This window comes from Poeciliopsis prolifica, unplaced genomic scaffold, assembly GCF_027474105.1.
Source record: "Poeciliopsis prolifica strain line A6 unplaced genomic scaffold, Auburn_PproV2 SCAFFOLD011, whole genome shotgun sequence".
Lineage (NCBI taxonomy): Eukaryota > Metazoa > Chordata > Actinopteri > Cyprinodontiformes > Poeciliidae > Poeciliopsis > Poeciliopsis prolifica.
Genome location: NW_026562386.1, coordinates 14,109,218 through 14,134,991, shown reverse-complemented (window position 1 = coordinate 14,134,991; position 25,774 = coordinate 14,109,218). Strand labels below are relative to the sequence as shown.

General features: G+C 37.3%; 1 protein-coding gene across 5 annotated transcripts in view; it reads left to right on the top strand.

The window, feature by feature from the left end:
* The first annotated feature begins 1,531 nt into the window (after positions 1-1,531).
* The window catches only part of LOC129364123 (C-myc promoter-binding protein-like), a 64,499-nt gene continuing 40,256 nt past the window's right edge, over positions 1,532-25,774 (top strand). For all 5 annotated transcript variants that reach the window (XR_008606403.1, XM_055036571.1, XM_055036569.1 and 2 more), the window contains exons 1-5: positions 1,532-1,771; positions 16,977-17,310; positions 20,055-20,301; positions 21,961-22,030; positions 23,714-23,883. Coding sequence is in view for 4 of the 5 variants with exons in the window: in XM_055036571.1 (XP_054892546.1) it covers positions 17,000-17,310; positions 20,055-20,301; positions 21,961-22,030; positions 23,714-23,883 (798 nt within the window). In the remaining variant the exon portion in view is untranslated. The remainder of the gene's footprint in view (positions 1,772-16,976; positions 17,311-20,054; positions 20,302-21,960; positions 22,031-23,713; positions 23,884-25,774) is intronic.

Sequence of the window (25,774 nt, the reverse complement as noted above, 5' to 3'; positions counted from 1 at the left end):
TCACCCTCAGCTCTTGTTTCTAGCCTTTTGAGAAGAAAAACTATTCTTTCTAAAATGGTCTTTTAGTCAGCCTCTAGTTGTTTCTGACAACTAAATACAGACTTGTGAATTATTCTAACAAATTTCTGACAGTTTCTATGTAAAGTTAGTTTAAGTTTCCTTTAAAATATGTGGAAAAACGTCATTTTAAAAGCGTTATATCCCAGGTAACGACATTAATCATAGAGATTACAGCTATTTTCTAAGGTAATGTAGGTTTGTTTATCTAATGAATGTTTTGGCTCAAAAGTGACTTTTTACAAAAAATATTATACTACTTTATTGCTCTGACGGATGGTTTGTAATTTATAAAGGTAAATGTTTTACAGAACATTCAGCACACTGACAAGGATAAAATAAATATTTAAGAAGAGGATTTGCAAAAAAGAATAACAAAGAAGAAAAATTAGTTGATTGAATGCAAGATTCTGCTGTTAGAAGGGAGTTTTCTTTTCCACTGTTATCATGTGCATGTTCAGGATGAGGGATTGTGGTAAAGTCACCGACTACTTTTGCTACACTCATGTTAAGGAGGAGGGATTGCTGCAGTCACTGACTAGATGCTTCCTTAAATCCACTGAAGTCACTGTAATATTTTATTGCCGCTTAGAAACTGAAATGTACATAATTAATTTTGATCCCGAAAGACGGATTCTCTGAATTTTTATAATTCAGGAAGGGTTGTAAATATGCCTTAAATAAACTTTTGGATGTTTCATTCAATACTGTGTCCAAATATATGCATTAAGATTAAGACTTTTCATTCAACTGGTGCAGATCATTGCTAATCTGGACATGATCCTCCACCAAAGCTGGACAGGTAACTGACCTGAGATTATGCTGCAGCTGATGGACCACCAGATCAATAATTTAAAAAAATTATATCAAGTAGTTGCCTTAGAGATTTTAAACTTGTCTTTCTGATTCTGAAGAGAACAATAAATCTACTTGAGATTGACACAATTTAAAATATTTATGTTATAAATACTGAACACATTGTGTTCCTCCACAAGCTTTAAAAGTGGATGGTTTTCAGATTGAAAAAAAAAAAATCCCAAAGTACAATCAGAAAGAGATTGAATTTATGTTTTTGAGAGAGAATGTCATATTGTTGAGTTTGAAGACGAGTTACTGGAACACCAGAACAGAGGATATATTTGACAGAAACCAACGACATCAATCAGGAAAAAGAACCTTGAATTGGAAGTGTTGGGGCTTAAGTTGCTTTGCTGCATCAGGATCTTCATTGATTACTGTGTAACATTGGGTGGCTTAGAGAAATGGATCAATAACGGTTTGCTTTTTTTTCTTAATGAATAAAACAAGAAGTTCCCAGCAGAATTTATTTGTAAACCAGAAGGACGCAGGTTTAAAGAGTAAAACGCTGAGAAGCTGAGGGTATAGGGCACCCCTAACACTCGCACATTATACTCGCCCCTGTGCCGGAGGGTAACTGGGATGTCCTCTGAAGTGATGTAAACATGAACGTGTGTGTGTCGGCGGACTCCCATCAAAACCAAGATGGCGGCCGAGCGCTCAGCCGGCTCGGCTCCGTGACTGACAGAGGAGGCAGCCGCTCTTACCGCGGGAGTAACGGAAAGACTCCCAGGGAAAGCAGAACAAAACCGACCGCGCGAGCAGCGCACCTTCACCCCGCGGCAGAAATGCAGCTGCTCCGGTGAACCACCGAGTGAAGTTCCGTGTGAGGACCGATTTGACGTTTCACAAGCGGGTAAGTAGGGACTGATGAGCCGTTACTGGGAGACTGTGGAGGGATTTACCGAGCAGCTGCCGCCGCGGCTCAGGACGAACGCACGTTATGCTAGCGATGTCGGTTTGTTTGGACGTGTTCATCGTGCCGCTGATTTTATCCTCTTTACATAACGGAGCCCTCTTTTCTTATGTTTAGCCTGGAGCTGAACGTTAATCCACAGGTTGTTTGAATTGAATCAATTAGGAGAATCCAAATTTCAATGAATTTCATAAATTTACCACATCAAACCCGATGCCACCCGGTTTAAAACCCGCTAAGCGCGCAGATCAGAGCTAAAAATAACCCCAAATATTCCCGTACCCTTTCTACACTCCACAACCTGAACGTCTCTTCATGTTTTTCTTTAGCTTTCCTATCAGAGAATGTGTAATCCCCTGCAGAAGTTGCACTGATTGCATGTGTGGAGTGATTTGTTGCTAAGACTGTAAGGTATGTGAGTGGGAAACAGTATTTTTTTTGTTGAGATTTTTAAAGCTCTCAACTGGTGTGGGCTAAAAGGAGCGATGCTTTACGAGGCTAGAGTTTATTCAAATTAAGCTTAGTAAATAGTAAGCATGTGAAAGTTGAAGATGTGTGTCATATTAGCGCTGCAGCAGAACAGAAACTCATCAACTCCATCACTCAAGCAAATCTAGAGCAGGGGCGGTTCTGACATGAATGGTGCCTTGGGTGGGCTGACCTCTACTGGCCCCCCAGACAGCCAAACACATTCCCACTCTGCAGCTTTATTTGTGCTTTATTAAAATTTGATTTGATAGACCAACACAAAGCAGTGTGTTATGGAAAAGTGGAAGGACAATTATTAAAAAATGTAAAACATTTAGCATTAGCAGTAGCATTAATGTAGGTAGTGACTAATATTTGTCATTTCAGTATTGATCTGACACCATGACATGGTGGTGCTTTTTAGCTACTTTTCTGTCCGATCACTACCCAGTTACCCATGACAAAAACCTGCACAAGATTCCCAAGGTGGATAATAAACTGTTACTTCACTCAAAATCCATAATTATTTGCATCCCTTAAGTCAGTTCATGATGATTGCAGAACAAGTTAAGCAAAAAATACGTCTGTTCCCCTTTTTGGCCGAGCTAGATGTAGCATGTAACTAACAAAGGTGTATTTAATCTCTTGTTGTGTATTTATTTATCTCTTAAACTTAAGTAAATCTTTGTCACCAAGTTTCTTTAAATCTCTTCTTGTACCCATTTGTGACCCTCCTAATCCTTTTTCTATTCAATCATTTGTCCAGTGTCTTGCAAATTGAGTTTCAGGATTTTTGTGTATTCTGTTGCAAGTTGCATTAAAAAATCTAAAAATAACTGAAAAAAATCTATCAATCACATAACTTGGTAATTAATTTTATGCTGTGAAATGTAACAGAAAGCATGCGAACAACATAGAAAACAGGCAACTTGAGCTTGAATATGGGAGCTGGAATCTACCACAACGTTTAGTAGAATTGTGCAACACAAAAAAGTGTAGTTTTTTTCTATTTATTGAATAAAAATAAACCACAAAGAACCAGATAAAGTTAATCAAAATGTGATTAGAGGATCAGAATATAATCAAATCTGTATAAAATAACGCAGAATAAGAGAGAAATCCCCCTTTTCCAGCCACAATTTAAAACAGGAACAATGTACTGTAACAGAACTGGCTCAAAAAGGAAGTAATACTATAATGTTATTGGTAAAATATGAACAAAGTATACACATTCTCTAACCCAAAGGGTTTTTCCAAAGTATTCGAACTCTGGGACTTTTTCACCGTTTCTGACTTTGCAGCTACCAATTTTACTATATTTTACTGCGTTTTTTGTCAAAACACTGTATAATTGTGACATAGAAGCAGAAAAACAAATAATTTTTAAATGTATTTATATTCCAAAAGACCCACTGTCCTGGATGACAGGAGCTGCAGAAAATATCCCATCTGTTTGATGCATCAGGCGTCACAGAAACAGCTGTTAGAGCTTCAGAGAGAGTAGAGGGTTTCCTTCCTTACTCATTTGCCTAATATTATTTTCCTATGTTTCAAAGGCTGGGAAGGCCTCTCAGATCTCTTGTAGTGTCAGAAAACAACCTGCAGCCATTCAATTTAGACCTGATTTTTATCAACAGAGCACAAAAAATCCAAAATCTCACTCCAATTCAGCATTAAAATAAAAAGAAATTATTATTTTACAAGCAGTTCAAGAAAGCTAACATTTGTGTTAATAAAAACATACAAATAAAGAAAAATGACTTTGTGGACCTGCAAATAAGCTATAAAATGTTTACAGATACTTTTCTTTGCATGTTGGTCCATTGGGATGGACAATCAGCTTTGAAAAAAACTCCCGCAATTTAATGATGGAAAATAGTTTCGAAATAACTTCAAATATTATCACTGGAAATATTTAAAATTACAAGAGCAATTTTAATAGGCTACCATGAAGTAAAATTTATAAATTTGAATGTAAAATAGACACTTACTCCTCCCCTTCCCTAGTTTCAGAGCAATGCTTGTCTGATGCCAATGTCTGATACTACTGGCACACACAGACAGAATCCCAAAAATTAAACTCAAGTCAGAGTAGTGATACTTCAACATATTTTTACTAAGATAAAAATAAAAAATAGCCTGCCAAAAAATTTCTCAAATTATTTCTTTCTTTTGAAACTTTAATATAAACTGTAGGTGTCTTTGGTGTTCAGATAATAATCTTCCAATAACACGGAATTATCAAGTGATATTTTCAGGTTTCCTGTCAACTTTAGACATTTTTTAACTCAAAAACACGACAGGCCGTTGGATGAATGACTGCCGAGCGCCCCAACCACCAGGCTTAGCATGTTTTCTGGGGGAAAACCTTGTTCATAATAAAAGCACTCAAATAAAAGGAAAAAGTGCTGTGCAGTAAAATACTCCTAAAAGAATTTTGTTTTTCAAAAAAGATACTCAAGTAAATTTAATTGAGTAAATGTAACTAGTGACATTTACTAGTAGTTAAATGTAACGTAATTAGTCAGTAGCATGAATCACTCAAATGAAAAAATTCCTATTTTTTATTTGTTTACACCCAGAAATGTATCATGTCCGTTCCAATGGACGTCAGGTCTGAAGGGGTTAAAACCTCAAAGACGTAACCTTTTCTTTATACATGCAAACCTTTTGATTTTCAACTTTTAATCTCATTGGGATTGGAAGATTGTGTTGCTTTACTGCACGTTGGTGAAGTCGTTGACCTTCTGTGGAACTGTTAATGTCCAGAGGGCAGAGAGTTGTCCTTTTATAATGCCAGAGAGGAAATAAAGGTCATACTGGAAATGAAGGAATGCTGTCTGACTGAAAAGGCCCAAATGGCGTGCAATGTCACTGCCTGACCTGGTTGTGCAGGATTTACAGCGGTGAGTGAAACATCAAAAAGAGCCGACAAGACAGCTAGACTGTGTCTGTTCAGGCGATTGAAGCCTCAAGGAAACGCAGATTCTTTGATAAAACCTGCTGTTTGTCCATCTCTGGTGGCTGGGATGGGTTTTATTTCCTCGGGCGCGCGGCGGCACATCTCGAGTATTCATTGAACACAAACAAATCGGAAAAACAAGTTGACTATACACAGTGCCGTTCTGCAGAACGGGGCAAAAGAACCCGTTTCTTTTTCAAATGAATCCAGGAAACAACATGGAGGTTTGTTTAGGGATGCATCGATCCACCTTTTTGACCAACATTTGAAATTTAGCATTTTGTTTGTGAGAATAAGACATAATCTTAAAACATACAATTGTACAAGACTAAAGACGAACTACAGTAAAGTCAAAATAATACTAGAATAAAGTGTTAATATCACCAGAATAAAGTCGTAATACTTGTAGAATGAAGTAAGAATTTAATATTTTGTTTATTTTTGGTGAAAATTATTTAAATGAAGAATGTTGAGCGTCTTGTGAAGTTGTGCTGCAGTATCGGTTTTAGGGATAAGGTAGTACTTCCAATTTTAACTAATCAGGAACAAATTAATTGAAACAGTTGAGCAAACAACTGAGTCTATTTTAAAAAATTACACAGACTCAGCCTTTAGATCTGGACAACTAGAAGCTTCTTTTCTCATTGAAAAAAATATTTTCTTGAAATTTCAAGATATTCTCTGGTAAAATTGCACCTTTATTCTGCTAATATTGTGACTACATCATAGTTATGCAAAAATAATTCGTAGCCTGACCCTAATTCTCAGTTTTACAACTCACAGAAGAAATGATTGAAAAAAATGACAAAAGACATTTGTAATTTCATTTCAGAAATGAAAGTGAAATTTAAAAAAAATAAGATTATATCAGTTATGAAAAAATCTTAATTGCATGCATGGGTTTTATTTTTCTTTAGGACAGAAGACGTGCCGTCATATCAAACTTCCTCTTGTTTTCATTTGATGCATTCAGAATTAATGTGAAAAGCTCCTTCCTCTCTCAGCAGGTCGTCTCGTTATGAAACGACTGCGACACCGTAAAGCGATTCCCATGTGGAAGCAGCATCAGCCTGTTCTAGCTGGTGATAATTTTAGCTTTAAACAAACACGAGGGTTATTAAAATTACTGAGAAATTCGGCTGAGGAAACTGGGCTGGATGCAGCTGCAGCTCAAAGAAGAACTGCTGAGATTGAGCAACAGTTGAAGTGATTTGCATCCCCGTTGAGAGAGGATTAAAAATTGTTTTCAGTGCTCAAACTTGCAGTTATTTTTATTTTGTTGTACTTAGAAACCAGCTATTTATTTAGCATGTCAACAGAAAGAATTTCATGTCTGAAAATGATAGCTAAGTATAGTCATAATGTGCATAAAAATCACATCTATTTGGGGATTTTTTAATGGTAGGACTGTACAACTTTAGTACTTAAAAAAAATAAATTCAATGCACTAGTTTGAAATAATTGTCAACTAATTTAGTAATCAATTAATGATTGCCATACAGACTCAATAAGAAGCCATTTGCTGAAATAGCAACACACTCGGAACAATACATAAGCCCAAACTGTAGAAAAAATAAATACATTTTACAGTCAAGATAAAAATATCAAAATCTTTAAACATGTTCTAATGTCACAAGGTAAAAAATATATATTATCTATTTGTTATTTAATGATTCATTTGTTGAACAAAAAAATAAGAGTTTAATCAGAATAATCAATAACTACATTAATCATTAGCTGTTAATGTAGGTGCACAGAATGATGCTGCCATCACCATGCTTAAGAGTTGGCGCAGTATTTTCAAATTTGGGAGCTTTGCTGTGACTCCTCCAAACTAGGGCTGCAACTAACAATTATTTTAGTAATTGATTATTCTGACAATCGATAAATTGAATAAAAAACTAACACTTGCTGCTGATTTTTCATGAACCTCTTAACCACAATCTTTCATATACAAATCTAGAATAGATTAAAACGGGTTAATATGCAAGCAGTTTAGTCCCTTTAAATGGGAGTTTAAACCAGGTGAAAATAAAACTATCTTACAATCAAATGTTTGTTTTTTTTATCTTAAATGCAAAATGTACAGGTTTTCTGTGTACTTTTGTCTTAATTATTGCTCAGAGGATGTTGTTGGAGTCTGTACTCTGCAGTAAACGATTGATCGATTACTAACTTAGTCAAAGATAATTTTAATTATTGATTAATCGTGTTTAATCAAAAACACAAAATTGGTGTATTTTGTGTTTTGGATTAAATGCTGTCAAGCTAAGATTTTGAATTTGGCCTTGGATGCCCTGTCGAATGTTTTCCTCTGGGAAAATCATCGCTGTGACTTACTCAGACCCAAAGCTCTCGGCCTGTTCAAACAGTTCGGTTTATTTGTATGAACGAAATCATTATTTATACCGCAAGTTTGTTGCAACACGACATCTCGTTTCCCTGAATACACGCAGAATGCCGCAGCTGCTCGGAGATCCTCGCAAATTTCAACTTCCCCGATCGATAACTCATTAGAAAACACTAACAATGACTCTTTTTAAGTGTATCAACATGCTACAATCTAATTCTGTTTAAACAAGTGGCTGTAGAAGCTGAACAAATGGCTGTGAGGCTGGCAGGGAGACAACTCTGCAAATAAACTGCAATAATGACAATTTAGTCCTCTGATATGAGGCAATTGACTTTCTGTATGGAGAGTGAAGAGTGCCAAATTTCAATAAATAAAGTAAAAAAAAAAAAGTAAAGTTAGCATCACTGATCTATTTCCATCTCTCTTGCTACTTTTTCATTTCTATTAAAACTTCCTGCTGATCTGTGATATGTGACACTGTGACTTCATCGAGCTGCAAAGTACTGCATCCGTTTTTCTTTTATATATCATGCGTACGCTGCAAAAGCACAAAATGTTACCAAGTATTTTTGGTCTCATCTGGAGCAAATGTCTTACTTCTCTTGAAATGAGACAAAATTAACTTAGAAGCAACATTTTAGTTAGATATAGCAGCTTGTTTAGAGTCAATAATTTTTTAATATTGGTGAAAAAGTACTAGTTCTACTGGCAGATTATTTTTCTTATTACAAGATATTTTTCCAATGTTACAAGTGAAATAATCTGACAGTGAAACCAGTACTTTATATAATTAAGAAAGTATTTACTTAAAACCAGAGTTAGGTACTAACTACTTACATTTACTTGAATATTTTAAAAAAGTACTTTTAGAGTTTGCTTTTAGGAATACTTTTACTCTGCTGTACTTTTGGCTTTTTCTTTAGTAATTTTATTATGAAGTATTTCAACTCTTGAGTAAAATTTCTGGATTTCTGGAAAGAAACCAATTTGGGGAAAAAAATATTTTGCCTGATTTTGTTTGTTTTTATTACTTATAAGAATGATTGTAATTTTTGTCCTTAAAATACCAAAATTTCCACTTAACTTTATATTTTGGTCCAGGCGATTTTAAATATTAACTGATTGATAATTTGATCAGTCACTCAATACTTGAGTAGATGTTTTATCAAATACTTTTTCTCTTACTTGAGTATTTTCTTGGATGGATATTTTTACTTTTACTTGAGTAAAAATATGTTGAAGTACTTCTACTCTTACTTGAGCAGAATTTGGGTTTTCTAACCGTCTCTTATTAAAACAAGCTACTATGAACAGTTACTTATGAGATAACTTTGTGTTATTTTAACTTTACTAAGATATTTGCACTAAAAAACAGATATATTTTGTGTTCCTGCATTGGAGACTGAAGATTTAGCGAGTCGTGTTGACAACTTGGCAGCTAAAACCAATGGGAGTCATCAGTTTTTGGGGATTTTGCACTTGTGACGTCATGTTGCAAAGTGTCTATATTCAATTTATTTGTCTGAAGCTGGGAGTTTCTGCATTTCCTGATATTCTACCTTAAGTTTTTTAGGAGCAGAGTTGAAATGGAATTGATAACAGGCATTTCTGTTGTCTACAGTAATGATTTGTCTTTTACTTTGGGTCATCTTGACCAAAAAAGGCTGAACTATAAAAGAGAAGCTGCCAAAGAACTCATGAGAATAGGATTACATGTTTCTGGGAAATACTGTCCACAAACAGCAATTAGCTTAAAGAATAAAGAGTGTTGGAGAGAGGCAGGGTGTATCATTGTTTAGTGGGTGGCCTCTGCTTTTGAATTGGAAATCTAACCTTTGTTAAGTCCTAAAATCCTTTATTTTTCCCAAACAGCAACGTCTGTAATCTGTCCACACAAAGAGTGGGAATTAATCTAGTTGTGGTTCTGATGGAGGTCATCTTTCCCCTATTCTTTCACATTCTTTTTTACTATCTCTACATCAAGATGGAACAGGCAGATACTGTAATTAATGTCTTCTTTTAATTAACCTGCAGTAAAAATAGGTGTTCTTGGCATGTTTCAGATTCAGTTTTTCCCACTTGGAGGAAGGATTTATGAGTTTTATTGGATTCTTCAGTGATCAAGCCTGTATTCCTCTGCTGTTGTTTGTAAGCATAAAGCTTAATTCCCTGCTGTTTCATTCTAGTAATTCAGGGAAAGGAAAAGCAATGCTGGCAGCTAATTTCTGTATTTACATAAATAACTCTTGCTCAATTGATGCTACAGTCCTGGTTTCTGGCAGCCGGGAGATTAAAAGATCAAGGTGGAGACCACGAGGCTGGACTGTGAGATCGGGTTTAATGTGCTTAATGTCCCCAGATCTCTGCATTTCCTCCAGCCTAAAGCTGGACACACAACTGGGATGGGAAGACCTCCTGTTGCTCTCAGCAGGAAGCGGCAATATTGCAACTACTAATCCAAATTCACTCAAAATTCACACATTTTGACTAGCAGTTTTACCAATCATCGCAACTTTTTCACAAATTTGACCAATCACCTGAAAGTTTTCAGTGTTTTCTTCCCTTTCTGACCAACTAAACACTGTAACTCGGCTGAATTTGGCCAATCCCCTCAACCTGCTTCTGACTTAACTTCTAATGTCTCTTGAAAGCTGAATCTGCAACTCAAAATTTCACAGATTAATCTCAAAATGTCTGAGTTTCTTTCTAGCAAAGTTTTTACTTTTTAAACTTTTCAATTTTCTTGTTTTTTCTGGAACATTTCTGAGAATAATCTCTAAATTTTTGAGTGTGTTCTTGTAACGATCCAGCTTTTTAACTTCAGAAATTTCCTTGTTTTTTTTCTTGAAAATTTTTCAGAATAATCTCAAAACTTCTGTTTTCCTACCAATTTTTTAACTTTATAAACTCAGAAATTCCTTGTTTTTTTTTTCTAGAAGATTTCAGAGATTTCTTTGTTGGAAATGTACAGAAATTACAGCTCTTAATTTGAAGGAAAGCCAGGAGGAATATTACAGAGTTGTGTAGTCTGTTGGCTTTGTTTGGGCTTATTTTGTTGACCTGGTTGCTCATTTCTTTCCCCAGATCTGGCAACCCTTGTGCAGGATTGAATGAATGCAGCATGGATGTAATTATAGGTGGGATGAAGAATATCATGAGGAGCTGGATGAGAGTTTTTCTGCGTTGCTTTTTTTGGCCTTTCTCAACAGACGTTTTCTATCCCTTTTAACTTTTTACCCTGAACTTGAATTTAATCTGTTTCAGCATCTCTGGGTGTTGATTGAGCCCCAAATTACTTCTTTAAAAAGAAAAAGCTCTGATTAAAAGTGATGTGTAAAGACTTGATGTTGCAGGAAGACAGGAACCGAAGGCCTGCCGCTCTCTGCTAACTAGAAGCAGATGTTGGACTTCCTATCGGCTCATGTTTATGTTCTTGAGCGCATTCCTTCACACCTCCACGTGTCTGCCCTGCTGCGGCTGTCTGGGTGCTGGATGTCTATTCAGCTGCGGCAGAGCAGGCCGGCTGGCCCGCAACAACCTCCATCCTTAGTCCCTTTGGTTTTTTTCATTGGCCTCTCTCTCTATGAAGCTGAGGCAGCTGGAAATCGTTCCCTCTGTCACTTTGGCTCAAACTAAAACTCTTGTGAACGTGGACTGAGGGCCTGAGGGTCTTGGACATCTTATCCCACTCCTCCCAGAGCTCCAACTGGGAATATAAGTCAGCGAGTTTAGGCAGGGAAGCTTTGTCGTGGAGCCAAGGTTGAAAGTTTGAGTCTCCAATTAAAATCTTGTCAAACTGTTGCCAAATGTTCATATATCTTGAAGAAAAATGAATAAATAGTCTGCAGAGTTTTGTGGATTACAACATTTATTATTCACAATCCATGAATTGAGATTCATTCAGTGTGAAGGAGCAGCTCATTGTTTCATCAGATACCTGCTTTTTATTAAGAAAAGAAGAAATCTGCTCGACTTCGATCTCTGGGCGTTTCCCTGGAGTTTCTGGTCAGTTGGCATTCAGAAAAGTGCAGTTAGTCAGAAAATTCAAATATTTGGCAGCAGATTTTAATTTGTGGACGTCAGACGCGATGTGAGTCACAGCTTTACATCATGCGGGCGCAGCTCCTTTTGGGGAACCCAATAATTATTTACATGTGAAGAATAAGGGAGATTATGCAGCACTGTGTAGGAGAGTTTTAGGTTTTAGTGCCCAAGATTTGTCCCGTTAGTCACAACCTTCAATGCATTTTGTCAGGTTTTTCGACGATAAGTCAACACAGACCGTGAAGCGAATGGAAAATGATGCATGGTTTTCAAACTGTGGTAATAAATGAAAATCTGAAAGTGTTGCATGCAGTTACTCTTTTGTACTCTAATGCTGTTAAATAAGATCCTATGCAACCAAATGCATTTAAAAAGTGTCCTAAAGGAAACCAATGTTCTGGCCAGATGGCACAGATATTTCCATGCAAAACACCACGTGTGGCAAGAAACGATTATTTCAGTGATTGATTAATCGATCATTCTGATGATTAATTGGATTAAAAAGTGGCAAGTGCAACCACTTCTAATACTGTTGCTGCATTTGCACCATGTATTTCTTTCCTCTAGTAAATCAGAGCCAACTGAAGCTAAAACTGCTGGTTTAGGAGTTAAGGCTAAAACATATTTACAGACAGATGTTTTTATCTTAAATGCAAAAGTGTACTCTAATGTACTCCGGTTAACAATGATCGATTACTACTTTACTTGATGATTACTTCAATAATTGATTTGTCACAATTAATTGTTTGGTTCCTACATATTTATTATAAATCCCTCTCTGTCATGTGTCTCGACAGTGTCCGTCCTTGTTGATTTCTGCAGACTGAGCTGGTTCGGCTGTCCCATATATGTGGCACATATAGCCGCACTTCGTCCTTAGGTAACGAGCCGTAGTATTCCTGCTTTCTGCGGCTTTATATTTTTAGCATGTGAGGATGCGTTCCAGTCTCCAGGCCCGTCATGTGACTGAGGGGCGAAAGGTGATACTGTGGGAGGTCTCTGCTGCTCTCATCTGTCAGACTGAAATGAATTAGGTCATAATCTATTTTATAGTAAGCTGAGTCTCATGTAAAGTCCCTCCGGTTCTACCTTATTTTGGAGGCACACAATGATATTCCAGCAAATTTACACTTTAGCTTTGAATATGATTCTCCACTGATTAACTGCAGGATGGCTTCTTTTGTTTTTAGTCATTACAGCAAAGCCACATGTTTTTGGGTATGTCATAATTTCTGCTTGGCGCTACATTAGTGAAAAACAGAGAATGTGTGGCCATGCTCTTTTCTCTGCACGCATATGTTCCCGTTGCAGAGCTGTTGGACTTTCCAATGCTTCGGTTTGCTCACATATTTAACAAATAAATTACTCTCCTGTTGGGTATTTTATGTTCTATTTTATTCCCTTCTTCCTGAGGAAAGCGCGTCCTTTGACACCAATGTTTTCCGATCTTGGAACAGTTACAATCCTTTTCTCTTGCTCAGACAGGAAGTGGAGCGCTGACTGTGGTCTTGGACTTGGTGTCCTGAACAGATGTGTATTAGTTCAACCAGTTGGACTCCCCACTTTTGCCAACATTTTGGAAAGTTGGTCAAACCAACCTGGACTTTTTGTGGCCAGAAAGAGAAGTCTTGGAGTGAATTCAGACCCTGTAATCAAACTCCAGTCCATTTGTCTTGAAAGTCCAATTTGTTTGTGGAAATGTAAATATGTCGACCAAAACAGCGGACTCTTGTCCTCCTACGATCCTTGGTCTCAGCTGGATTAAAGTGAACTCTGGCGTCGTTTGAATGCCAAGCAGACCAGAGTCTGCTCCAAAAGCAGCTACAGCGCAGGGCATTCTGGGTAAATTCAACCTAAACAAATGCAAGAGTCTAATGGTGGAGGGTGAAACGGTTCATAGTCATACCAAAGACAAAAGAGAAATCCTATAACCGCTTAAAAAAGGCAGATTTTAGCAAAATGTTGACAAAACTCCATTTTTGTCAACATTTTGTGAAGAAGGAAGTTGCACTCAATTTCTTCTTCAGAGATTTTTGTGTCATTTCTCTCAGCAGTTCTTGGTGCATTCATGTGACAAGTGGATGGAAACAAAGCTACTGTTAGCTGGAAGCTTTGAAGACGTTACTTCACTCGCCGTCATCAAAGATAAATTTATCAGACTTTGTCACAAATCCAGTTGTTTGAATAAATGGTCTGATTGTAGATCAAGGCTCATAATAAAATTTCCTGTCGGCTGTCTGACTTATAAACACTTCTACAACACTTGAATAATATGTCTCTCTATTTTTCCCATTTTGAAAAGTGGCTATGAGAAATTAGCTGTTGTAGGATTTTTTTAAAGGCCAATAATCAATCAGCCAATAATTTTGGCATCAGAAATCTGGTAATAATTATTTCTGAATAAATGCAATCAATTTAAAAGCTGTATTTTTTCATTTCTTTCTGTCTAAGACTAAAAGATTTTTATGTGTTTCAACACTTTAATGCCTTTTTGTCAGTGGTGCCAGTGACTGCAGAGTGGAGAAGGGTTGTACATTTAATAAGAGAATATGTCTGTAAATCTTTACACCCATGCCTTCTGCTTTATCACAGCTGTATAAAAATCACTTGGCGCAGTAAATCAGCAGTGGCTGTTTTCTCGTCACGTTCCCAGAGTGTGGAAATGATGAGGCAAGATGTGTTCGTAATCTGAGCGCGAGAGCCAGAACACACTGAAACAGCGCTTTCTCACCATCTGTCAATAACAGCAACAGCGACAACCAGGCCAGCAAACACACGTTGTTCTCTGTTTAAATCTAAACTCCTGCAAGGACTGTTGTATTTTAGCAACAAACACAGTTTATTCACAAAATGTGTGCAAAAAAACAATCATTATATTAGAGGAATGACATGCAGATTAGACTGAATCAACCAGAAACAGAATTTACAAACTTATCTGGACCTGGAGTTCATTTTCTAACTGATGAATTAATCGTGATGAAATGATTTCAAATAATTATCAACTAATTTATTAATCAATTAATTATTAGAGTATACAGACTCAAAAAAGGAGGATTTGTTGAAAGAACAACAAATTCATGGCAGTAATTAAACAATATATGTGTATATACACATGAACACATACACATATATACACACATTTTGCGTTTAGGCCAAAAAATCTTGTCTGTAAAAATGTTCTATTTAGGCATTAAAAATGTTTCTTAAGTAAAAAAAATAAATTTGGCCGTTTGTTTGTTTCCAACTTTTAATGTATTTGTATAAAAATGAATTAAGTGGCCACATAAAAAATTAGCAGAATGTGGCATTTTTACTCAATTAATCGTCAGAATAATCGATTAATCGGTTATTCTGACGATTAAATCAACCAAAAATAATATCTAGTTGCAACTCTAGTCCTGAATTTTTACATTTTTTAAATTTTAAACTAACTCTGCAAAGAATTAGTTCATTCAGAATGATGCAACAAATTGCTCCTACAGCTGCCATGACCCAAATGTGTTCTTGTGGTTTCGGCATCCTTCATCCCAGGAGAATACAGGCGAAGGCTGAATGCTCGCTGCAGCCCACTGAGACGCCTTCATGTCCTGAAGGTCTCTGTTAGTGAGCAGTGAGGCATGCTGGGAGATTACAACACCACACCCGCCCCAAAAATTACAAGTCTGCAGAGAGTGAAGGAGGATAATCATTTTGGGTTTCCTTTAGAGCATGGTTTCCCTGGAAGACTGAGGGGGAAAATGGGTGAAATACCTTCAGAGGACAGATTTTATGGGGAAAAAAATGTTTTTTGCAAAGCTTGCTTTATTACTTTTAGGACTGAAATGATTCATCTATTGCTGTCATCACCTTGAACTAATTTCGTAATTGATTAATCATTAACTGGTGTATGCAGACTCAAAAAAGGCCATTTGATGATAGAACAAACTCACAGTCAAATCTACAAAAATAACCTTAGTCTGTAAATATGTTCATTTTAGGCAATGGAAATGTAACATTAAAAATGAATTGAATTATTTGTCTACTGTCATCTTTTAATTTATCTCTACTATTGTATAAAACGACTTAAGAGGTTAAGTGAAAAACTTGCAGAATGTGCCAGTTTTTTAAATGTGATTAATCAATTAATCATCGGGAAATTGGAGAGATTAATCGATTTGTGAGATAAAGTTAGTTAAAGTCCTAATTGATTTAGACTAAAATCACAAAAATGAAGGATAACTCGTTCAAGCTCTGCAGCAACACGCACCAACGTCTCCTGCATCAGCTTCTCCTCACCCCATTAATTTTCCTCCTAAATGCAAATGAAGCTGTTTCGTGTTGCATTTCCACCCCATTTGTCCCACTTCCTCTGTATTCCTGAAATACCCTCTGGTATGGTGACACAGCTAGCAGTCAGTGGTCAGGTGCAAAGCGGCGATCATCTGACCTGCTGCTCCTGGCTTAATGAGGCTCTCCGAAGGTTTCGTGTTGATTTCTGACAGAGGAACGTCATGAAATCACGAGGATCTGCTGAGTTTAATCAGAGGCGTGTTTCCAATACAGGCTTTCTGTGTCGTCTGAAAGGTATGAAATGTATATTGTAGGTCTGGGAAAGACTGGAAACAGGAGAAATCTGGGAATATGTTGACATTTCCTGTCCTTCTCTCTGTTCATACGTACAGATGTCCTTCCATTCTTCCCTCCATCCATGTTCTTTCTCTCCTCTCTTCTCTTTGTCTGTATTTCTCTCTCTCCATCTGTCTCGCCCTCTCTATTAGTCTTTCTCTCTCCCTCTTGCCATCTGTCTCTCTGTCTCTCTGTCTTTATCTGTGTCTTTTTGATCTCTGTGTTTTGGTGTTTCTTTCTCTGTGTCTTTCTCTCTCTTGCGCTCTACCTCAGTTTTTTTGTCTCCCTCTCTCTGTTTCTCTTTTTCTATCTCATAAATTTGGATTTTGTTGTTTATTCTGGCTGAATTCAGACTAAAACATTTGAGTTTGGGAAACTCTGGGATATTGACATGAGAGCTGCACACTAAGATCTTGAAAACTGCAAACAGAAGTCTGGTTTATCCTCAGGGACCTTTGTGTCCCTCAGTAAAGATGCTCAACATTAAATCTAACATCAGCTAACTTCCTAAACTTTATGTGCCTCTTACCTGAGAATGTCTCCTTCCCTCCTCACATTTTTACTTTCTTCCATTTGCCCTTCATCTGAACTCCTTTTAGTAAGATTAATAGCTGTCATATTTTTTATATCACTGCTAAAGCAAGCATAAAAGCTTCTGTGACAAAAATTAATCATTCGTTTGTGTCTCTCGCTCTTATCGTCTCTTCCCTCAGAGGACAGCTGGCGGGGATGGGAAATGATGGAGGACAAAGGCCCCCGTGTAGCCGACTACTTCGTGGTTGCCGGTCTGACGGACCCGTCCAAGCCGTTGGACCAGGAGATCCACTTTGATGACGTGTGCCACAAGACGGCCAAGCCCAAAGCGCCCATCACAGACGTGGCGGTGGTGATCCGCTCCCTGGGCGAGGAGGTTCCTCCGGGGTTCACGTGTATCGAGACTACGCCGAGCGGACACTCGGCCGATCTGAACAACGGCGGCCTCATGGCGCCGCAGATCTTCCTGTGCTACAGGCGAGGCCGCGACAAACCGCCGCTCATCGACCTGGGGTGAGTAACTTTTCACTGATTGATTTGATTGACCACCGCCAGGAGCTTGCCCTCCTGTATCATTATCAATTACTAACTTGGTTGACGATTATTTCAGCAATTGATTAAACTCGATTTATTTGATTGTTTGGTTCAGTCCTATCCCGAGATGCTATAAGTTACTAAATTCGTTAACGAACATCTTAATAATCGATTAATTGTGATTAACTGGATTAATCGTGTCAGTACTGCCCTCATATGTCATTATCAATTGCTAAATTAGTTGACAATTATTTTAATAATTGATTAATCGTGATTAATTTGATCAATCACTTCGACACCACCCTGTAAGTATCATTATTAATTAGTTGGGAATTCTTTCAATAACCGATTAATCATGATTAATGTGATTAATCGTTTCAGCCCTGCCCTGCAGATATTTTTCTGAGAACCATCTGTCTCCCTCCTGGAAATGATTCACTGCTCCTATCCGTGTAGCTGCTTCGCTCTTCCAGCTCACAGTTTCAGGACATTTAAAGTTGATCTAAAAGGCTCAAGTCTTCTTCTTTCCGTGGAGAGCTCAGTTGTGCCAGCAGCCGTTTTCTGTCGCAGTGAAAGGTGAAAGGGAAGCACTGTTACAGGTCTCTCCCACAGCAGCATCACCTGAATTATGTGAATTCAATACTCCATCTTCACATACCTAAGGCAGGTGGTGACGACGCTAAACGGACTCATTCTTCTCCCCGACGCTGCGGAGTTCAGCACTTATCTGGCACTGATGCAGCCGCTCTGCTCAGACACAATCAGCACCTCGGCTGCTGTGAGCCTGACGGGACTAATGGGTTTAGATGAGCTGGTCCCGTCATTTACACGCTTCCTCAGCTGCTGCTCCATACAGAGGAGAATAGCTGCACAGCTGGTGTTTCGGGTTCTTTTAAATTCAAGGTGTTTCTATTTTGAAGAAGAGCTTTTCTGTTGTTTATGAAGGGAAGTCAGATAGATGCTTCAACTTCTCAGTAGGTTGAAGTCAGAATATCAAACTTTCATTATTTTGTAGGGCTGAAACTATTTTTTAAGAGCCTGATTGTGTCTCTAAATGAAAGCTGATTCCCTGATCTGTAAAAAATAAACTGAATAAAAGTGCAGAAAATAAAGAGCAGTTCCTGTAAATGCTTTTTAAACCTTTGACCTTCTTACACAATCAGATGTTTTCAGGGGGTTTGTTCAAGGCCTCGCTCAGCAAACACAGTTTGAAACTCGACTGAAATGCTGCATTTGTCAATAATGGATGGATGAGTTCTGCTCGGGTTGGATGCATCTTAAAAAGGCTCCTGCGGAAGAAATAATTATGAATCTAACAGTTTTCCACTCACAGATCTGTTTTCTGCTTTGCTTTCAGATACTCCCACAAAATCCCTGTTGAGTAAAGAAGGATAAGCGAATAAGTTGGGGAAAATTACTGTAATTTTATGCTTTGACTTTAAGTTCTTGCCTTCTGCGTGGCTTGATTGAGGGAAATCTTAGACATTTCAGTGCCATAAAGATACAAAATGATCTTTTTACACATTAAAACCCTCCTGTGAACTCCTTTTGAAGTGTTTGAACAGTTTTTCTTGGTGTGCTTGAGTTGTGATTTGATGACGAATCAGAAGAGTCAGTGAGAGAGTTTATAAGAAAAAACATAAAAATTTACGGTCTTTCTGACACTTTTGTACTATATGCACATGTTCAAATCAATGCCAGAGTCTTTATTCCAGGGTCAAAACCGCAAACAAAAGAAGAACGAACATTTTTTCTTGCTCAATAATTCTTTGCCGCAACCAGAACGTGCTGTTAGTTTGGGTTTGAACGCAGATCAAACTGCGATCCCTGTGATGTTTGAAATATGCATGCAGCAGTGCAGCAGAGCTGTCCATTTCTCTGCATAAATTGCTGCTAATAAACTGAATGTTTTCCATATGGATGAGCTGCTATAAGTAAGAGAAGAAAAGTTTTTGTTTTTATCTATTATGCATTCACTGAGGCTTTGTTCTCTTGTAAAGTGGTCCTGATGGTTCAGGCTTCAGGCTTTCAAACTATTTCTATGCTTTTATTCTAACATTTACTGCTCCAGATTTTTCTTTATTCTTGACTGTGATGGCATGCAGTGTTGTACCTTTTCTAGATTTGTAGAAAGATTGACAAAAACTGTAGGAGACCTGTAAAAAATACACCTGAATTACCATCCGATCATGTTTTTTGCAGAGACATTTTCAAATGACAATTAATTATATGTAAATTTTCTGTAGAGACAACAGTGTTTCACAGCTTGAATTTAATTTTTTTTTGCTTCTCTGGTTCGTTTTAGAATAAAAAACTCTCAGAAAGACTTGGCAATGTTTCCTTTAGATCCTTTGAAAAGTGTTGCTCGTGTGAATCCAGGAAACACAAAAACTGGTCTGGGTGACATGACTTAAAAAAACCCTCAAATTTCTGATTTTAATAAATTTCCTGATTAAAATCATGAAATTTTTCTGGTTCAATTACAAATGAGAGAAAATATTGTTATAAAGGTTTTTTTTTCAATTCTCCATTCAGTAAGTTATGCAATGGAGTCCAAATGCAGATCTTTCACAAATTAAATCTTCAAAAATCAAATATTCAATGAATAAATTATATAAATGCATCTCCCAGCCCTTCCTCCATCCCATAACCTGGTTTATCAGTAAAATATAGTTTTTTTGTGGTGTCTGCACCTGCATGTGATGTTATTTCCCTCCCTGCAGAGTCCTGTATGAGTGGAAGGAGAGGTTGAAGCAGGGCTGCCACCTCATCCAGACCACGCCCGCTGGTCGTCCCGCCAACATCAGCGGCAACTCCTCCCAGCGAATCTACGTCACGTACCGCCGAGCGCCAGACAGCCAGCCGCACGCCTCCCTGGCCGTCACCGACATCTGCATCATCATCCCGAGCAAAGGCGAGACGCCGCCGCACACCTTCTGCAAGGTGGAGAAGAATCTCAACAGCAGCATGGTGAGGACGCCGCACCCTTCAGACTACTGCATCCATTAATCTGATTAATGGATTATTGAAATGATTGTCAACTAATTTAATGATAAATCATTAACTGGAGTATATACCCTCAACAAAAGGCCTTTTGCTTAAAACTCAGAGCAGTTCTTACATCAAATCTGTGCATAAAATCTGTGGTGGCCAGATGTTTTGCCTCTGAGGTCAAAACTGGCAAATTTAAACCACAAAATTAATTTCTAAAAATGGAAAAATGGTTTTATTGTTTTCCCTTTTTGGTTTTATAAAATCTATAAATTTTTAAAGATCCAAAACATAAAACAGGCTTTGGGAATGTTACATCATCAGACGAAAAAAAAGACCACTTCCAAATCTTTGGTGTCAACTGTTGTTTTCTATTTTGTTGGCCAAATTTTCACCATTCTTGACTTGTGGCCAGCACACTCACTCTGCTGCACCGTCACAGATAGCTTGTGCTCATCAAGCGCGTGGAAAGCCTTCATTGTTAAACAAAGCTGAAACATGGATTCATCTTTCTTTAGTCTTTCTGTCCAGCAGAAATCATGCAGGGCTTTTTTCTTGCACACTCCAGTTTCCAGTTACGTCTCTAAGTGCAGGAAATGCAGGAAGAACATGTGGTCGTATCGATCCTGGTGGCAACATTCCTTGTGTTGTGTTGCTGCAGAGGTCACATGCACGTCTCAGCAGCCAAACACCTTCCCATTTATCCCACATTTTCAGACACTTCTGGTTTCAGGCTTTAGTCATTTATATGCATTTGTTTAAACAGGAGACTGAATTATTTTATATTTTTAGAACAGTTCCAGCTCCGATTGGGTGAAAGCATCGTTTTTCCACGTTCATGATTTCATTTTGGTCTAGACTTTGACTGGACCAAACCAACAGATGAAGATTCTTTGATGTACTACATTTCATTGCCTGAGTGATTGAGCAATTTGACATTTCTAAGAAATTTGCTTAACGGAAACATATCAATTAAAAAATACCCTAGTTTTTGGTGTTAGCATGAGATGTTTTCTTTTTCTTTATTTTTGGCTGTGTTGAAATTTGTTTATTTTGAAAAACTGCAATGGAAATTTGTTTTCTGCATTACTGTATATGAGTCTCATGAACAACACTTAAATGTTACTACAGGCAGAAACCACAAAGATGACGAAAACAGGAAGTAGTTGGCTGCATGTTTTTCAATGACCTACCTTGTGAACAAACTTATTCATGTGTGATTTTTAATTGTGATTCTTATTTAATGGAAACAACGCAATCGCAAAATTTTTTTTATTTTTACTTTTGTACTTAATTTTAAGACTTTTCTTGTAAAGTTGCGTCTTTATTCTGCTAATGTTAACTTTGTTCTCAAAATTAGTCTCTGAAAGGGATGGTTGAAATAAAAACAGTTATATATATATATATATATATGTATGTATATTGAAAATAAAAGACTTAGAACCAGAAGTTGGATCTGGAATAAAAAAATTTTAGATTTTATTTTCAAGCCATATTGCTCTGCCCAGCTTTCATAACTTATTTTTTTAATTAAAAAATTACTGCTCAGTTATTTCACCTTGTCCTGCTTCCCTTGTTGTGATCTTGTCTCTGATTGTCCTCATTGTGCTGAATCTCCTACTCTGATCCTGTCTGCAGTGGGGCTCCTCTGTTTACCTATGTTACAAGAAATCTGTGGCCAAAACCAACGTGATCACCTACAAAGCAGGTGAGCCTTCCTGATCCAGGTGTGTCTCTTAGTTCTCTCCTTTAGCAGGTGAACCTTCATAACATCTGACATCAGAGATGAGAGAAACCAGGTCTGAGTGGTATTTTAAAGGGCCATATTATTTAAAATTTACTTTTTTGAGCTTTACATCATGTTTTCCTCATTAAAACATACCTGGAGTTTTACCTTGATTCTTTCATGCATGTTGGAGAAATCCTTTAATCTCCATGTCCGCCAAACGGCTGGTGGGAACTAGCTCCGCCTTTGAGGAGCTGTCTCACAAAGCAGCACCTACACAGCTCCTTCAGACTAGCCAGCAGCAATTGGCAAACACCTGGTGGAACTGCTGAGCTCGTTATAGGAGCTACTTCTCAGTGCAACGCTGGTGAAAACATCAAAGCGTTAATGGAGGATCTGTGTTGTGATGACTTCCTGAAGGTGGAGATTCTAAAAGAGACAGAGGCCCAATTTCAACGTGTTATACTATAGTCATATACTGTATGAAGCATTTAATGTACAATAATTGTAATATGGGACATTGAATGTAACATTTACTTGATTGTGCTATAAAATGGCACAGTGTGTCTGGAAAACACCGTCCCTTTAAATCATGAGCGCTCCAATGGTTTGCCTCAACATGGCTTGGCTTTATTGAAGCTTCTCCATGGTTTATTTTGATATTTTACACGATGTAATTGAGTTGTTTTTGTTTTTCCTGCATGTTTGTGTCTTCACGAATGCAGATTGCTCTGCCTGCTTTTCTCTGCCGGTTGAGACTCGCTGAAGCGCGTTGGGTTGAAACCTGAATAAACTCCTGCTCTGTCAGTATTTATGTCTGCTCTAAATCAAAACTGCGTTTTTTATGGTGACATTATTATTAATATAATTAATATTTCATATGAAACACCTGTGTGATTTGGACGCTAAGAAGACAAATTGATTATTTTTCTGGCAGAGTGAGTTTTGTTTACCTTCAGTGGGCGACATGTTGGTGAATCTGCAGGAAACTGATTTTATCTCTGACGATTTGAGGGAGTCAGAGCAAAAAACGCTGCAGATTTCTGCAGTTTGTTTCCACATGAAGCTGCAGTAACTGCAGCAAATGTAGCAACCAGACTGTCCATCTATCTGTCCGTCCGTCCATGTATGTTTTCATAAAGAATTTAAGGGAAACATTTTTAAGTCTCTGCTGGAATATAAATAAACGAAAAACACCTGAAAATTAGGTTTCTCCCTTTTTTCTGTGTAAAATAAATCAGTTAAATGCTCAAACTGTCAGACCGATGTGTCTGATGTCTTGCTGTTTTGTTCTTATTTATTTTTACATAACCAGAAAGTAAAACCTGTTTAAGACCCATGGAAGTTGGATTGTATACAACAAGTACATTTCCAAAGTTTGCTGCAGCTCGGTGTTTAGATAGCTCATTAAATGAAGTCAGAGTTTCATTATTTCTGTCCTGCTGACAGAGACTAATTACTCCACAGCCTCGTTACAAAGCACTGATTGATTATCACAGAGCCCAGGGTTTCTGCACTGACTCAATGAGTCGCGTTATAACGACAGTTTTAGCACTATTGGAGAAATAATTTCACCTCCACAAGAGGTTTTGATTTGCTGCTTCAGAGAGGAGTTTACCTCACTATGACTTAAACTTGTTTTCTTGTTTTTCTTTGTCCTTTAAGGTTTATTCAGCAGATATCCAGAGGAGGACTACGAGTCTTTCCCTCTGCCGGAGTCGGTCCCTCTCTTCTGCCTTCCCATGGGGGCAACAATCGAGAGCTGGCCAGCGAACACCAAGTACTCCCTCCCTGTTTTCTCCACCTTCGTCCTCACCGGCGCGTCTGGAGAGAAGGTAAGCTGGTTAAACGTTCATTTTAATTCACAAACATCTGGACTGCAGCATCAGATAAAATAAAAAAAAAACTGTTGACAGGAAGTGTGTAACTGTCACACATGCAGCTGTTGGGTCTGCAGACTAAACACCCCTAAAAAAACACAATGAATTGCGTCCCTAAAGGAAAACTGGGTCAGGCATGTTGCAATTCTGCAAGTACATGTCAAATTCAAAGAACACAAACGTCTCGCTTGCAACACATTACAAATCTCATGGGTTTATATTTCCCACACTACTTTTTGACGTTATTTAGTTCTAATTTATGGGAAAGAGTGTCATTTTAAGTCTATAATACATCAAAACTGTGAGCCTGTTCCATTTAATTTTCTCCTTTTCTGGTGATTTAATATTTGACATTTAGTTATTTTTCTCTAAAAATGCAAGAGAGATTATTAAAAAGATATTTCAGTTATTAGTCCAACATTTCTGTTTTGTGCTCAGTGATTTATTTCTTTAGATGTCAAAAATGATTCATAATCTTAATTTTTTATGAGTAGTTTTTCACACTTTTGTACAATATTCTATTTATTTTTTCAAATTAAATACAGTGTGTTTACTTTAATTAAAATCTTCCATCTATTGTTTTTATTTTTTTGTTGCTGTGCATCATTTTAGTTCAACTCATTTGCTAGAAAGTTCTCCATGAGTAAAGTTGAAAATATTTTATTAAATAAAACCTTTTCGGGGATTTTCTTTTTTTAATTTTGTACAGTGTGTTGTCTAATATTTCTAATGAATTAGAATTTATTTTTTGGTATATTTTACTTTTGCTTTTTAAAGATGGAAACGAGTAATAAAATACTCGTTTCCATCTGTATACCAGCTGTTAAAGTAATTTACAATAAAGTGTACGTTTCTATTATTATTCTTTAAAAATCAGAAGCGTTTTGTACTGTAGCAGCATTTTAGTGCAACTCATCAGCTAAAGTTCTGTAAAAATAAGGTTGAAAATAAAATAAGGATGCCTCTGAACAAAATCTGTATTTAATGTAGAAAAGTTCCTCCTAAATTTTACATTTCAATTTGCAGATTCTTCAACAAAACTGAATCATTTTTCCCAGATACTCTAAAAACTGTGAATTATGGTTAATTTTGGATAGTGAAACAAAACTTCTGAAATATTTGCGACTCAAATCTGAACATTTGGAAATATTTGGAATTTTGATTCATAAAGTTGAAAAAAAAGCTGCAAATTTTTGAATAAAAATTTTATTAGGAAGATTACAGAGATTTGCATGTATCTGCAGCACAAACATTTTTCCAGTTTCATCAGCAGGAATATTATTTAACTTTTTGACTATAAGCCGTTCACAGTTCGGTTGATCGTCTTAGCTTTCAGATTTCTCTCAGACGTTTTGCTGAGACTCTCATTCTTGACTCTGTAAACACAAACTGCTCTGGTTCACGGATTGTGAAGAGTTCCTGCTGCGATGAGGCCGGAGCGACCCGTATCGCTGAACCTAGAGGTGAAACACAATCGGGATGAAAACAAACAACCTCCACAGTGCAGCGATGGTTTAGCAGCGTCGGAGTTCAAATAGTGTCGAAACCTACTGCCAAGTCGAGGCTCTGTGTGTACGTGTGTGTGTTTATGTTGGGAGAAAGGCTGGAGGTGTGTGTGACTCGACTTTTAACGCAGCTCAGCAGGACGGAAAGACTCAGTTTACCTGAAGAGAATCACCTGACAAACAGCACAGATATAAAACTGAATCAACAAAAGTAAAAAAATAAATTATTTTTTATGGAGTTGGACAAACATTACTACAAAGTCGGGTAGCAACTTCTTTTTTTGAAAAAGTTTACTTGTAAGAGTATTTCAAGTATTTCCCAAAGGAAATACTTGAAATAC